The sequence below is a fragment of the Tamandua tetradactyla genome, chromosome 4 (assembly GCF_023851605.1).
Source record: "Tamandua tetradactyla isolate mTamTet1 chromosome 4, mTamTet1.pri, whole genome shotgun sequence".
NCBI lineage: Eukaryota > Metazoa > Chordata > Mammalia > Pilosa > Myrmecophagidae > Tamandua > Tamandua tetradactyla.
The window spans coordinates 39,861,757-39,878,265 of record NC_135330.1 but is presented as its reverse complement, the minus strand read 5'-3'; the positions used below and the strand labels follow the sequence as shown (position 1 = coordinate 39,878,265).

The 16,509-nt window shown below is 33.3% G+C and overlaps 2 protein-coding genes and 1 long non-coding RNA gene across 7 annotated transcripts in view; 1 reads left to right on the top strand and 2 right to left on the bottom strand.

Moving 5' to 3' along the window:
- RNF2 (ring finger protein 2) overlaps positions 1 to 16,509 on the bottom strand; it is a 670,080-nt gene that overhangs the window by 379,719 nt on the left and 273,852 nt on the right. The gene's annotated exons all lie outside the window — the stretch shown is intronic.
- Positions 1 to 16,509, top strand: part of EDEM3 (ER degradation enhancing alpha-mannosidase like protein 3) — a 101,131-nt gene that overhangs the window by 60,393 nt on the left and 24,229 nt on the right. For 2 of the 3 annotated variants that reach the window (XM_077157217.1, XM_077157216.1), the window contains exons 9-16: positions 167 to 264; positions 1,827 to 1,952; positions 2,144 to 2,227; positions 3,127 to 3,210; positions 3,849 to 3,973; positions 8,300 to 8,465; positions 8,742 to 8,896; positions 9,790 to 9,946. In XM_077157217.1, coding sequence (XP_077013332.1) covers positions 167 to 264; positions 1,827 to 1,952; positions 2,144 to 2,227; positions 3,127 to 3,210; positions 3,849 to 3,973; positions 8,300 to 8,465; positions 8,742 to 8,896; positions 9,790 to 9,946 — 995 coding nt within the window. The remainder of the gene's footprint in view (positions 1 to 166; positions 265 to 1,826; positions 1,953 to 2,143; positions 2,228 to 3,126; positions 3,211 to 3,848; positions 3,974 to 8,299; positions 8,466 to 8,741; positions 8,897 to 9,789; positions 9,947 to 16,509) is intronic. The other variant, XM_077157215.1, reaches the window with a different exon arrangement.
- Positions 1 to 16,509, bottom strand: part of LOC143680755 (uncharacterized) — a 79,798-nt gene that overhangs the window by 46,072 nt on the left and 17,217 nt on the right. For 2 of the 3 annotated variants that reach the window (XR_013174163.1, XR_013174165.1), the window contains exon 3: positions 5,006 to 5,109. This is a non-coding gene — a long non-coding RNA (uncharacterized LOC143680755). Of the gene's footprint in view, positions 1 to 3,571; positions 3,607 to 5,005; positions 5,110 to 16,509 lie in introns of all 3 variants that reach the window. The other variant, XR_013174164.1, reaches the window with a different exon arrangement.

Sequence of the window (16,509 nt, the reverse complement as noted above, 5' to 3'; positions counted from 1 at the left end):
TTCATAGCATAGTGGGAACAGTTCTGTCAATGTATAACTTTAAACAGTTTTGTGCTTAGACTGATTTTTCATTCTTAGTATACTAATAGTATGCTCACTTATACTCTTGTAAAGAATTTTTAAGACTTGTTTATTAAAGGATCATATTTATATGTATTTTCCTTAGATAGTGGAGTTGGAGCAGGAATTGATTCATATTACGAATATCTATTGAAAGCCTATGTCTTGCTTGGAGATGACAGTTTTCTGGAAAGATTTAATACAGTAAGTCAGTCCAGTTTTGCATTATTTTAGAGCCAATTTAATTTGCCAGATTTTAATAGAAGTTCAGTTTTTGGAGTGATAGTCTGGAAAATGATTTGTTTTTATTATGTGGTAGTTTTCAATCATTATTCCAGGTTATACTCAGGGACATGGTAAAAGTTGCATACCTTCCAAAAATTAGTTTACAAAGTAGTTTTATTTTCCTCTCTGATCAACTATTCCAGATCTGTCAATAAATGATAAAGTAAGTAGATTTGAGTTTTACCTACTCTTTTGTACTAGAAAGAGAATTTTTTGAAATAGGTTACTAATTAGCTTTCAAATTCCAGTTCTTTTTGAAATCATGGATGCTTGACTTAGTCTTTGATGACACTAAGTATTCAGGGCCTTGGCGAGTTGAAGAAATTAGTGATTATTCATTTCAAAAGCAGGTCTATAAGTCTGTATGAGGTCAAGATCAGAACCATAGGCATATTTTTTGGGAAGGGGGAAGGATTATTGAATCTGAATTGATTGTCCTTATCTGTAATTTAGCGAACTGCAATTAATAGAGCAAACACATCAGCAGTATCACGACTTTCTTTATGAAATAATTTACCTTTTCTTGGCCTACCCATTAATTTGCCCCATTGTACCTGTGAGACAGTATGATATAGTAATTATAAGTACTGGTTCTCCCACTTACTAGTTATGTACCTTTGGGCAAAAAATATACTATATGCCTCAGTTCTTCATCTGCAAAATGGGATTGTTCCTACTATTTATAGAGTTATTGGGAGAATTAAATGAGTTAAAGCACATGTAGTGATTAGAACAGTGCCTCATATGTATCAGACACTCAATAATATTTATTAAATAACGTGAGTTAATTTAAAAAATAGTAAAAATCATCAGTTGAATATTTTAAAAAACACTGTCATGTATATTACTTATTAGATTCTAACAAGATTTTCTTGGGGCAAATGGGGGACAAATAATTTTGGTAGTTTGTTATTATTCATTGACTAACATTTGAACCCCTTATTTTGAAAGCCAAGAAATACCTAGGAGGTAAAAGACAAAAGAAGAGGAAAAAAAGTTTCTGTGTACATAAAAGGCAGATACAGGGGGTCTTAAAACTTGCAACAGTGAATAGTCGCATTAATTTAGGTGGTGGTGAGCACCAGAATATTACTTTCGCTGAGAAGGGAAACACATTGCCTAAATATGGGAGAAAACTAGACTAATTCTATAAAATAGAAGCCTGTTATTTTAGCCTACTAGCATCATTGGGCCACAGAGGCATACTGATCATTGCCTGATCCCTAGGTCCAGGGATGTTCAGATCAGTTCTCCTCAGAAGGGCTCATATTAAATATAGTAATTATTGTTCTACCTCTGAGTTAAAATAGGTGAATTTATATATTTCAAAAGATTTCCATCTAAAATAATTTAAATAGCTAATTAATAATTATTTAGTAAGTTAATGTTAAATAAAGGTTGAATTTCTATTTAGTAAAATATGTTTTGAATAGTACAACTTGTTTCATCTACTTTAATGAACACATATTGTGATCTTTTAGCACTACGATGCCATAATGAGATACATTAGCCAGCCACCTCTTTTACTTGATGTTCATATCCACAAACCAATGCTGAATGCTCGGACTTGGATGGATGCTTTGCTTGCCTTTTTTCCAGGTTTACAGGTAAAAAGAACTCTTGCTCTTAATAGTAAAGTAGAATGACTATTATTAAGTACATTTGTGGTCTCTAAAATTAAATTACTAAAACTCACATTTTGAAATTATTAATGTATGTTTTTCTGTTTATATAATGCTTATAGTTAAAATTAATTCATATTTTATTAGGTAATTTTGTTGTTGTTGTTGACTTCTAGGTTTTAAAGGGGGATATTAGACCTGCTATTGAAACTCATGAAATGTTATATCAGGTGATAAAAAAACACAATTTTTTACCAGAGGTAAGCAAATAATAATTGGAATTCTAATTTGCATATTATATAAATTGCTAATTTAGAGGTAAAAAATATAATCTTTAAAACTTGTTTGTTCTTTTAAATTTGTTATTTCTTAAATAGTTTTTGGTTTGTCAGTATTACATTTTTCCTCACATTTTAAGAGAAGGCTAGTTTAGGATAATGCAGCCATTTCATTAATTTATGTAAAAAAAAAAAATCTCAAATCTTTTCTAATCTATGCCAATTACAATATTGTATTATTCTAACTTTTACATAAATGCATCAGTTAGGGAGAACTTGCCACTTTTTATTTTCTAAAATGTTTGTTTGGAAAATAAAGTTTTATTAGACATAACATAGTTTCAACTAAATACATCTTTATCAAACTTATATAAGTTTTTATTTGGTTCTCATGAGTGTTTTTGTTTACTCATTTTTATCATTTTTTTAAAACTCTATAATTGAATAATTTCAAGTGAGACTAATTTTGTTTTTAAAATTATGCCCTGTCTCATTCCATGGAAGAGTTGAGATTATATAAAGAAACATGAGAACTAGGGAAATAATAATTAAGAGGAAAAAGTAAAGATAATGAAAAATAAGAAACACAATTATATGGGCTTTCAGGGTGCATGTACTGACATTACTGAACTTCTGAATAGCCAAAATGATCATTTTTAAAAGTAATTTGCTTTTATTGGTTAAAAACATAGTAGCCTTTGCAAAAAGGAATTATGATTTTAAGGAGTGAGGATTGATGTTTTTTAGATAAAAATTATGCCACGATTGATATTTTAATTACCTGTTTATGATCTAATTTGTATACTACTGAATATTTTAGAACTACTTATTTATTTTTCAAGAAACCATTTTTTTATGCTTAATTTGTATGTTTTATTCAGGCATTTACAACGGATTTCAGGGTACACTGGGCTCAACATCCTTTAAGGCCAGAATTTGCAGAAAGTACCTACTTCTTATATAAAGTAAGATAATTTACCTCTTTTTTTTGTTCTTAAGCCCCTGTTCTCTGTTGAACACCTCATTAATTTATAATGGTAACTGGGTTTTTAGCATCCTCATTTAATGTCTTAGTGGTTGTTTATATCACAGTTCTTATTGATGTAATCTGAGTTACTGAGTTCTGTAAGAATTGACATCTTTTTACCTTTTCAAAATAATTTTCTAAACATTACTTTAAAGATAAATTTTGTATTGTAGAGCTGCTTTCTAAAGCATGCCTCTTGCCTTCCTTCAGTCAGGCAATGTTTCTAGGCATTAGAACGTTAAAAGCAAAAGTATACCATTGGGGGCAGGCCACAGTGGCTCAGCAGGCAGAGTTCTCACCTGCCATGCTGGAGACCCAGGTTCAGTTCCCGGTGCTTGCCCATGCAAAAAAAAAAAAAAAAGTATACCATTGGACAGCTTTCCATTATGTAGTTAAGAAGTACTCTAAGGCAAATCCACAGCTTATTTTCAGAGCTAGATTCTGTGTAACATGAATTCCAGTATCTGATAAAGTGCCTGGCACCTAGTAGGTACTCAATAAATATTTGATAAATGAATAGGTATATGGTAATATATAAGCTATATATACGTATGTATATATTCTCCTTTTTAATAGGCTACAGGAGATCCTTACTACCTTGAAGTAGGGAAAACACTTATTGAAAATTTAAATAAATATGCTAGAGTGCCTTGCGGATTTGCTGCCATGAAGGATGTTCGTACTGGAAGTCATGAGGACAGGTAAAACAACTCCTAATATCCCCTTTCCTCAGGGTAACTATTAACTCAAAATATAACTACTAGTTACTATTCAGATAAGCTTAACACTTTTACAAAGGGTATTTGAGGAAGCAAACCTTGGTTCATTCTGTTTGATTTTTTCTGAATCTCTTGAATATACTATTAAATTGTTCAAAAAGTTTGTATTCTTTAGTGACTGGTGTATAGTAGATGCTCAAATGATGTTTTAGATAGATAGATGAATGAATGATTATTAAATATCAGAATATCAGAACCTTGGCATTGGGAATGTTTTTGGTTTTGTGTGTTTTTTTTTTACTTAACATATTTTTATATTATATAAGATATTAGAAATTATCCAGATGATGAATGATCTGGATTATGATTCATGTTCAGTCAAAAACTCCTTCAAAGCAATATTGTGATTAGTGTGGTACTTTTATCCTGTTGCTAATTTGGAAGAATAGGAAGACCAGTGACAATTTCTGTTTCATTCAATACTGGATAGATCTGGGTGACATTATATACTGAACTATAAAAATTGTGCTTTGGTCAGTATGATGTTCAGTGATGTTCCAGTTATTCAGAGGTCACTTATCTATTATTTTAACAGTCTGGAATACAGCAACACAACCAGAAATAAGGGAGAAAAGTGGGAAGGGCTTGCTTCTGAGTGGCTAGAATTGCATAACAAATCTCTAAATGAGCACTAATGTTCACCCCACACAGATTTATTGAGGCCTCTTATGTGCCAGGAGCTATACTCCTTTTTTAGGATTAAGGATATGAAAACATGACCTTTCCCTTGTTGAATGACTGAGGATAAGCAGAAACAGGCCTTTAACACATTATTATCAGTGCTTTGAAATGTATTAAGGGGGCATGAAATGCAAGTTAGGATCTGATAGTCACTGAAAGGTTCACAGAGGAGGAGATCCTGAGTCTTAAATGATGAGCAAGAATTAGAAAGAAGAAAAATGTCAAAGGAGTTTCAAGCAGAGGGACCAGAGACATGAGAAACACAGCACTCACCACCTGCTCATAGGGTTGTCCTTTAGTCTGTCAGAGTGTTTAGATAATAGTTAAGCTTGGAACCGCCTTTCCTTGATGACAGCAGATGAGAAATGGATAGGTTTCTGGAAGCAGGCACATGATAACAAGAAATGAAAAATATAGCTTTTTTTTTAGTTGCAACGTTTATTGGCTGCCTCTTATTTTACAGGCATTTATCTAGGCACTTCACATGTTTAACTCATTTGGTTCTTACAGCATCCCTCTGAGGTATAAGTTCTTTTATGATCCTCATTTATAGATGGAGAAACCAAGGCACAGAGGAGGTTAGGTCTCTTGTGCCCAAAGCCACACAATTAGTAAGGTAGAGTCAAAATTCTTATCAAGGTATGTTGGCTTTAGAACACTATGTTATATAGGCAGTTAATTCAAAGAACTGTAATTAAGCATCTCTGCTATATAATAGGCACTATACTTAGGTGTGAAGATGGAAGGAGAAATTGGGACAAAGTCCATGTTCTCCTGTGACTGGTAGTTAGTGAAGAATATAGATATGTAAAGAAGTAATCATGGACATTAAATAGGTGCTATAGGCTAAAAGGAGTAAGAGGTTAAGGAATTGCAGAGAAAGACATTTACTTTTTTTAGAGAGAGATTCATTTTTCTAAACTTAACATCCTTTTTTTATTTTCTCCATCAACTATTCCTTATGACATTGTTTTTGGACCTCTTGCCACTGTCCTTGCCCCATACTGACTTTATTCCAATATTAAAGTGACTTTTGAATATCATGTCTGGAATTAATACTCAAGATGTGACCAGCACAGCAGCGCTGTTACCGTCTGGATTTAGATTGCTAATTTTCTAAAGGGCTGATGGGCTTATACAACCTCTATCCAAATGTGGATTACTACTTCATCAACTCAGTGTTCCTCAGGGAAGCATTTTACCTCTTGGAGGCATTTGACTCAACAAAATATTAAGAACTACTGATCTCCATCATTTGGATTACTAGATATATTTTCACTTTCTCAGCAGCATTATTATGTTCAACTCACAGTGAGTTTGTGATCAGCTGAGCTCTGATATTTAATTATGGCTTTCTGACAAATAGATATACTCCACTCTGTTCCTGATCTGCTGATTTATTTATTTTTATTTTATTAATTTTTTTGCATGGACAGTCACTGGGAATCGAAACTGGGCCTTTGCCATGGCAGGCGAGAACTCTGCCTGCTGAGCCACCATGGCCCTCCCCTGATTTATTTTTTAGTGTAAATTTAGAACTTGATATTCATCTGAGTAAAATTTCATTTTACTGACTTTTTTTTCTGTCTCTAGACCAAAAGAGAGATTGAATTGTATCTCAGTCATCTAATGTGTTAGCTAAACTACCAATTTTGAGTGAGCTGCAGTTTGGCTAAGCATGTCTTGTAAAATTTTCCTCTAAATTATTAGGTAGAGTTTTGGATAGGGCCATGACCAGTGTCTCATGGCATGGCACTTGAGAGTTTTCAGTTAAAGGCCCTTTGTAGATCCAGCACTATCCTCTGGCTCACCACATACATCATATGTACATATGCTCAGTTTTCAAAATGGCAGTATCTGTATATTCTTTTTTTTTTTTTCTTTTTACATGGGCAGGCACCGGGAATCGAACCCGGGTCCTCTGGCATGGCAGGCAAATGTCCTTGCCTGCTGAGCCACCGTGGCCCGCCCAGTATCTATATATTCTTAATAAAAGATGGTTACTGAGGGTGCACGGGTGGTTCGGTGGTAGAATGTGTGTCTTCTTATGCAGGAGACCTGGGTTCGATTCCCAACGATGCACCAAAAAAAAAAGATTACTGAGAAGAATTCAGATGGCAAAAAGAATATGAAAATCTTTCCTGAGACTTACCTTCTACCTGCCCTTCCTAAGATTAACCACTGTTAGCAATTTTATAAACATGCTTTCAGACATTTGACATTCTTAATGCCTTCTTTGTGTTTGTGTATTTGGTTATGGTTTTTAAATACAGGTTAGATCCTATGATGCCCATCATTGTGTAAATTGCTAAATTTACCTGGCTTGTATTGTAGTGATCTTACCATGTCTCTATGCTAAGTGTTTGCATCATATTGTAGTGATCTTACCATGTCTCTATGCTAAGTGTTTGCAAATCATCTGTTTCATAATCAATTCTAGAATTTGCCAAAAACCAACATCCTGCCCATCAATCTGCAATTCTCAAGGTAGCAATTGCTCATGATGATAACTGTCAGTCATCCAGAAAAGGTTAAATTATGATAAATCTAATGCAGGTTGGCCAGGGAATTGTTTTATCCATTCTAAAAAGATTAACATCCAGAATGGCAAAAATGTTTTGGAACATTACAGGTAAGTTCCAAAATAAAAAACATTTATCTATTAGAATAATAATGCTATGTTTTTTGAGTTTCTACTGTATGCCAAGTGCTATACTAAATAATTTATATATGTTTCTCATTTAGTCTTTACACCAGTGTTATCAATGTGATTATTACTGTGGCCCTTTTGTAGAAGAATAAACTGATGCTCATAGCCCTTAAAAACTATCCTAACAGACAGTTAATTAGTGGAAAGGTTTTCTATTTCTGAAGCCCCTATATTCTTTACCACTGCATTCTATGGCTTCTCCAACTCTTTCTTTAGTAATACTGTTTAAACTTGCATTCAATTGAATAAATATTTATTGAGTGCCTACTATGTGCCAGGAATTACACTTGGCCAGAGTTTTGAAAGTGTATAACCTATCTGATAAACTAAGGTTATTACAGGCAAAACCTAGGATGCCTTGGGAATTCGTAAACTTAAATTTGATCTTACTGTAACTCCATCTAACAGCTATGCTCTTGCTCTTGTCCTGCCACTTTTAAGTTTTATTAAAACTTTTCTTTAAAATATTTTAAAAATATTGTAATATTAAATCATTTTGTAAAGTCATACATATTTTTACCCCTTTATTTCCCCATATTCTCTTCCTGACAGGTATATAAATATTTGCAGTTTTACTCGTAATGTATATGTGATTTTTATGTTGTTTGTTCATGTAACATTTTAAAAATAAAGGATATCACTTTTTTATCACTTAAATGTTGCATAATACGCCCCATCAAAATTGTGTTACTTATCAAGTTCATTTAATTGAACATTCTGAGTGGTTCTCAGTAGTAAAATTCATCAGGGATACCTAGCTCCCTGCTATTCATTCTCTGTAGAAGGGTGTGATTTTCTGATAGTTGGCATTTGGGTATTTTTATGTTCTTGGATTTATTTGTGACCCTTTATTTTAGAATGGATTCTTTCTTCTTGGCTGAAATGTTTAAATATCTTTACCTGTTATTTGCGGATAAAGAAGATATTATTTTTGACATAGAAGATTACATTTTTACAACAGAAGCCCATCTGTTACCACTTTGGCTCTCAACTACAAATCAAAGTATTTCCAAGAAGAACACAGTGAGTTATGTTCTTGAATTAAACACCTTATTCTCTTTTTTAATATCTGTGTGTTTGGCTTTTTTTTTTCCCAAGTGAAAATAATTCATAATTAGAATTCCATCAATATATAAGTATGGTAAGAGGAAAAGTACATTTAATGTTTTCTTATTTAGCTTTTTTAAAATTGCATCTAGTATACACTTACATTCCATTAAATTAAGTGTTTCCTTTTAACAAACAATGTTGAATAAAATAATTACTTTTGTTTATATATAAATTTCTTTTATATTGTAGACTTCAGATTATACAGAATTGGATGACAGTAATTTTGATTGGACTTGTCCAAATACTCAGATTCTCTTCCCTAATGACCCATTGTATGCTCAGAGCATTCGTGAACCCTTGAAAAATGTGGTGGATAAGAGCTGTCCTAGAGGCATCATCAGAGTGTAAGATGTATTTTTTTATATTTATTAATATCGAAGTTAATTCTTAGTAAATCACAGGGAACTTAAGGAACAGTACATATAATGGCCAGGAAGACATTCAGTTAGACCAAAAGTGTTGAGGTACATAGTTATCACTGATTAAAATAAAGATTATTAGTAAAGTTAGATGTAAAGCTTATTCTGCAGTAATAATCTTTTTTTTAATTATGGAACTTTTAATGTAAGTTTTGTTTTAATGAATTATGTAATAATAGTCAATGGGCAACATATAGCAGTTTTCCGTAGCTCATTTTTATATAGAATAGTTTCATCAAGTATTTCCATGCCTTGTATGTGTAGAAAATATTTATCCTTTTGCTTGTAGTTTCTATATAGTGGAAATAGTTTTTGTTTTATTTCATTTTGTGTTTTCAGAGAGTGCTTATTCTTGGTTGTTAAATACACTTTTTTGACTTAATAAGTTCATTTTCTTTTCTTTTCCAAATAGTTACAGTGGAATGGCCATTGCAAGGAAAATTAAAAAAAAAATTTTTTAAATGAGCATTGTCATTTACTGATGTAAATATTGTTTTGCTTTTAAAATACTGAGAGACTCTCTATTTTTAGAGAAAAAGATCAATAGTAACATACTCTCAAACCAACCTGTTCTGCACCTTCATATAGTTACATTGTTGGCTAATACTACTTTATAGACAATATACATACTTTTGTAACTGTGTAAAATACTTACTGGTAACCTAAATTATATGTACAAAAATAGCCATTTCTAGTTATTCCAGTTTCATTAGTTCTAAACCTAACAATGTTGCTAGTATCTAACACTATTTTTATCTGACTAATGTTTTTCACCAGTTATAATACATCATTTTAAGCCTTGCTTATATTACTTTTAGCAGAGAGGAGAGTTTCAGGAGTGGGACTAAACCCCCTCTGAGAGCCAGAGATTTCATGGCCACTAATCCTGAGCATTTAGAAATCCTGAAGAAGATGGGGGTGAGTTTGATTCACCTCAAAGATGGGAGAGTCCAGTTGGTCCAACATGCAATCCAAGTAAGAATTGCTGTACTAATTAGATACCATCTCTTTTCTACCCTTTTTGGTCTCAATAGCTTTAGTAAAATAATGACATTTGACTTTTTAAAACTGTTTTTCCTCTGACAGTTTTACTGAGATATATAATTCACATACACAGTTCAATGTCTTGTTGTAGTGATGATAACACAAGGCTACACATGTGATAAAATTACTTAGAACTATACACACATGTATAACTGGGTAGAATCCGAGTAAGCTCTATGGATTGTACCAGTGCCATTTCCTTGGTTTTGAGATTGTACTTAATTGTAAGATGTGAGCATTGGGAAAAATTCAAAGGAGCACAGGACTTCTTTATACATTTTCTTGTACTCTCCTGTGACTCTATAATTATTTCAAAATAAAAAGTTAAAAATATTTTAAAGGCTATTTTAACTGCTTTATTCAAAATACCACCCTCTCTACCACTCTGTCCACTTAGCCCACTTTTTCTGATAAAAACTATAACTACTGGTATTATAATTATATAATATATGTAATACTAAGTGTAAGTAATATATAATAAGAGATAACATATATTTGTATAGATTTGTCTCCTCCAGTAGAATTTAAACTTAGGGAGGCAGGAACTTGTTTTATTTCTCTACTGTATCCCTAGTGCTAGTGTAGCACCTAGAATATTGTATTTACTGAGTAAAATGCATGAGTATACCTGGCTTCCTATAAGTGCCCATTTCATTTGTCTGTACATAAATTGGCTCTTACAGCCTCCTACCAAAAACAGCATCTTTATCAAGTTATCCATCCCATGTTCTCAGTTCAGAGATATTAATTGTCTTTTCTGGTAATTTCATATTTTTTAAAAAGTAATTTTATTCACACCCCATACAGTCCATCCAGAGTATAAAGTCCATGGCTCAGTATAATCAGAGTTGTGCTTTCATCACCACAGTCAATTTTAGAAGATTTTTATTGGTCCAAAAAAGAAAAATCCCATACTCATTATATACCCCTATTATTGACACAGTATTGGTCTGGTACCTTAAATACAGTTGATGGAAGAATAGTATAATATTACTGTTAACTATAGTCCATAGTTTGTACTGGGTGTATTTTGTCCCAAATACCACCCTATTGTTAACACTTCAAAATAGTAACATACATTTCTTCTAGCTCATGGAAGAACATTCTGATATATGTAATATTAACCACCTTCATTGTCCACAACAAGGTTCCTGGTATTATATGGTCCTGTGTTTCATCCTCTGGCTTTTCTTCTAGTGACATACACAACCCTAAACCTCCAGTTTCACCCACAATCACACACAATTCATGCTGTTAATTACACTCATAATAATGTGCTACCATCACCTCTATTCATTTCCAAACATTTGCAATCAACTTTATAAAAATTCTGCACAAATTAAGCATCAGCTCCCCATTTTATACCCTAATTCTATCCTCTGATAACCTATATTTTAGATATTAACTCCATTAATTTGCTCATTATATTATGTTCACATTAGTGAGATCATAAGATCTGGCTTATTTCACTCAAAATAATGTCCTCAAGGTTCATCCATGTTGTCACATGAATCAGGACTTCATTTCTTCTTACAGCTGAATAATATTCCATCACATGTATATCCACATTCTGTTTATCCATTCATCACTTGATGAACACTTGGGTTGTTTCTTTCTTTTGACAATTATGAGTAATACCACTATGAACATAGGTGTGAAAATGTCTGTCCCTGCTGTCAGTTCTTCTCAGTATATAACTAGGAGCAGTATTGCTGGATCATATGGCAGTTCTATACTTAGCTTCCTGAGAAACAGTCAAACTGCCTTCCACAGTGGCTATACCATTTTATATTCCCACCAGCCCATTACTGTGAGCACATTATTGTAAGTGTTACTATTTCTACAAATGCTCTCCATTTGTAGTTTTGTGATCTTTAATAATGGACATTCTAGTAGGTGTGAAATTACATTGTGGTTTTGATTTGCATTTCCGTAATAACTAGTAATGTTGAGCATATTTTCATGTGTTTTTTAACCATTTGTATTTTCTCTTTGGAAAAATGTCTTTTCAAGACATCTTTGTCCTTTTTTTTTTTTAATTGGGTTGTTTGTCTTTTTGTTCTTGAATTGTAGGATTTCTTTCTATATTCTGAAAATTAAGCCCTATTGGATATGTGGTTTCCGAATATTCTGTCCCATTGAGTAGGCTGCCTTTTCACTTTTTTAACAAAATTCTTTATCAAGTCTTCAATTTCGAGGAGGTCCCATTTATCTATTTTTTTTTTTTTATTGCTTGTGCTTTGGGTATAAAGTCTAAGAAACCACAAAATTTTGAAAATACTTCCTTACATTTTCTTCTAGGAGTTTTATGGTCCTGGCTGTTATATTTAAAATTTTGATGCATTTGAGTTAGTTTTTTTTCATCAGGTGTGAGATAGGTCTCCTTTTTCATCCTTTTGGAAATGGATATCCAGTTCTCCCAGCACCATTTATTGAAGAGAATGTTCTGCCCCAGTTGAGTGGACTTGGCAGGATTTTTTAAAAACCAGTTGACCATAAATGTGAGGCTCTGTTTCTGAACTCTTAGTTCTGTTCCATCGATCAATATATCTATCTGTATGCCAGTACCAGGCTGTTTTGACTCCTGAAGCTTTGTAATATGCTTTAAAGACAAGAGTTGTGAGTCCTACAACTTCCACCTTTTCCAAGACATTTTTGGCTGTTTGGGTCCTCTTACTCTTCCAAATAAGTTTGATAATTGGCTTTTCCCTTTTGTCAAAGTGGGCTGTTGGGATTTTGATTATCAGTTTGGGCAGATTTGAAATCTTAGCTATATTTAGAATATGGAATGTTCTTCCATTTATTAAGGTCTTTTAAATTTTCTTTTAGCAATGCTTTGTAGTTTCTGTGTACAGATCCTTCACATCCTTGGTGAGATTTATATCTAGATACTTGATTCTTTTCGTTGTTATTGTGAATGGATTTTTTTTCTTGATTTTCTTCTCAAATTGCTCATTACTAGTTTATAGAAATGCTGCTGAGTTTTGTGTGTTGATATCACATCCTCCCACTTTGCCAAACTCATCTATTAGCTCTGGTAACGCTGTTATAGACTTTCCTGGACTGTCTAAATATAGAATCATGTCTTCTGCAAATAGTGAAAGTTTTACTTCTTCCTTTCTGATTTGGCTGCCTTTTATTTCTTGTACTTGCATAACTTTTCTTGCTGTATTTTCTAGCACAATGTTGAATAGCAGTTATGCCTGGGCATCCTTGTCCTGCTTCCAGTTTTAGAGTGAAGGCTCTCAGTCTCTCAACATGATGTTAGTTTGATTTTAGCTGTGGGTTTTTCTTATATCCCTTTTACCATGTTCTGTCCTCTATGTGGAGGTAAAACAACATGCTCTTAGACAGTCAGTGGGCCAAAGAAGAAATTGCAGGAGTACTTCTGGAAAGATGGTGGAATGGGGAACTCTGTTGCTATCTTTTGCGTGTTTTTGCCAAGAAAAGATGCTGGATTTTGTCAAATGCCTTTTCTACATCAATTGACATGATCATGTGGCTCTTCCTCTTCAATTTGTTAATGTAGTGCATTACATTAATTGATTTTCTTGCATTGAACTACCCTTGCATACCTGGGATAAAACCCACTTGATTGTGATATATAATTTTTTTAATGTGCTTCTGGGTTAGATTTGCAAATATTGTTTTGAGGATATTTGCTTCTGTATTCATTAGAGATAGATCTGTAATTTTCTTTTCTTGCAGTATCTTTTTTTTTCATGCAAGAACATATTTATATTGGTCGTGTTAATCAGTGGGACACATGGGTCTATACAGCCTCATTTAATCATGTTTACCTCAATATGATAGTATTACTTATAGACCCACTAATGAACTGCTTTCACTTCTATCTATTCCCTTACATTTAAGTTCAGCCTCATTAGCTAACTGTTCACCCAGCTCTAGTTTCTATGTATTTCTAGGTCCCCTATATTCTGTATTATAAGCCTCTGATTTTACTTTTACCATAGTCATGAAAGTGGAATTATCCAGTATCTATCCTTTTGTGACTGCCTTACTTCGCTCAGCATTGTTTCCTCAAGGCTCATCCATTTTGTCATGTGCTTCAGGACATCATTTCATCTTACTGCTGCATAATATTCCATTGTATGTATATACTGCATTTCGTTAATCTGCTCGTTTGTTGATGGGCACTTGGATTGTTTCCATCTTCTCACGATTGTGAATTATGCTGCTATGAACATCCGTGTGCAAATGTCTGTCTGTGTCACTACTCTCAGCTCTTCTGGGTATATACTAGGCAGTAATATTGCTGGGTCATAGGGTAACTCGATATTTAATTTTCTAAGGAAACACTGAACTGTCTTCCATGGTGGCTGTACCATTATACATTCCCACCAGCAATGCATAAGTATCCCAATTTCTCCACATCCTTTCCAATATTTATAGCTTCTTGTTTGTTTAATAGCAGGCATTCTTATAAGTGTGAGGTAGTGTCTCACTTCATTGTTGCAGTGTCTTTTTCAGGCTTTGATACTAGGGTGATGTTGGCTTCATAGAATGAGTTAGGTGAGTGTTCCTCCTCTTCAGTTTTTTGGAAGAGTTTGAGCAGGTTGGTATTAATTCTTCATGGAATAATTGGTAGAATTCACCTGCAGTCTTGAACTTTTCTTTGTTAAGAGGTTTATGGTGACTGATACGGTCTTCGTACTCATGATTGTCTTGTTAAGGTCTTCTATATCTTCTGGAGTCAGCGTAGGCTGTCCTTGTGTTTCTAGAAAATTGTCAGTTTCATTGAAGTTATCACATTTGTTGGCATGCAACTGTTCATAGTATCCTCGTATGATCCTTTTTTTATTTCTATGGGGTCACTAGAAATATCCCCTCTTTCATTTCTGATTTTATTTGCATCTTATCTCTTTTTTTATCTTTGTCAGTACAGGTAAGCTTTGTCAATTTTATTGATTTTTCTCAACCAGTTTTTGGTTTCATGATTCTCTCTCTTGTTTTTTTGTTTTCAATTTCATTTATTTCTGCTCTAATCTTTATTTCTTAACTTCTGCTTTCTTTGTGTTTATTTTAGTGTTATTTTTATAGTTCTTTCAGGTGTTCAGTTAGATCTTTGATTTTAGCTCTTTCTTCCTGTTTAGTGTAGGCATTTAGAGCTATAATTTTCCTTCTCAGCACTGCTTTCACTGCATCCCTTATGTTTTGATATATTATGTTCTCATTTTATTCATCTCAAGATATTTACTAATTTCTGTGCAATTTCTTCTTTGGCTTACTGATTGTCTAAGAGTGTGTTGTTTAACTTCCATATGTTTGTGAATTTCCCAGTTCTCCTGCTGTTATTTATTCCCAGCTTCTTTCTGTTGTGGTCAGAGAAAGTGCTATGTATAAATTCAGTCTTTTAAAATTTATTGAGATTTGTTTTGTGACCAACATATGGTCTATCCTTGAGAATGATGCATGAATTCTTGAGGAGCATGTGTATCCTGTTGTTTCTCAGTCTCTTAGTCCTGCTTTTCCCTGGATACTCTGTAATACTCCTTTGGTCTCCAGAGTCCCAGAAAAGTTGTTTCAGGTAGTTTCTGCCTGTCCATTAGCTGTTTTTGGAAGAAGAGGGAGCCCTGCAAATCCCCATTCCACCATCTTTCCAGAAGTCCTCCTCTGGTCTTTAAAAGCTTTTATTGTTGGATTAGCATTAGAGAATTAGAATTTTAGGACTGAAAATATCTTGGTAAGTCATGTAATCCAACTCCTTCATAGTATAAGTCAATTAACTAAATCACAAATAGGTTGGGAAATTTGTTCAAGTTAATATCATAGAAATTTAGAACTCAAATCTAAGTTTTCTGTCTCAATCTATTGTCTTTCTACTAGTACTTTTATTTAGAGCATAATCTTAAAAGCTAATAATCAGTTTTAATGTTTTCATCTCTATATTTAACATTAATTTTCAAAGAGTTACTGGATCTAAGTATTTTATTCATCAAAGAAATAAAAATTTGCATTTATTTTGTCTATACCTAGGAATAATAACATTTCTTTTGGGGAAAATTTCTATTGATTTTTTTTTTTTTTTTGACTTGGGCAGGCACCAGGAAATGAACCCAGGTCTCCGGCATGGCAGCCAAGAACTCTGCCACTAAGCCACCATTGTCCTCTATTGATTTTTATTTTAAGTTTTCATTATATAGGACCTTTAAGTTACTTACCTTATCAGCACATTGATTCTGAGAAAACTGCATAGTTTGTGATGTATTCCTTCAGCCTACAACTACACATCTTCTCTGATTTCTATTTTATGTGTATTCTTGCCACATCCATCTTTCATTACAGAGCATTCCGACAGCTTCTTTATGTTTCAGTCTCTCTTACTCCCAAATAGTAGGAGTGGTATCTCTAATGAAGTTACTTTCACTTAGGCCACAATGACATAATTGCCATCTAGAGGCTCTTAATCTTCGTATGATTTAACTTTTCTGGAACGGTTGGCTGGCCCTTCTTAAAATTTTTCCCTTCCTTGG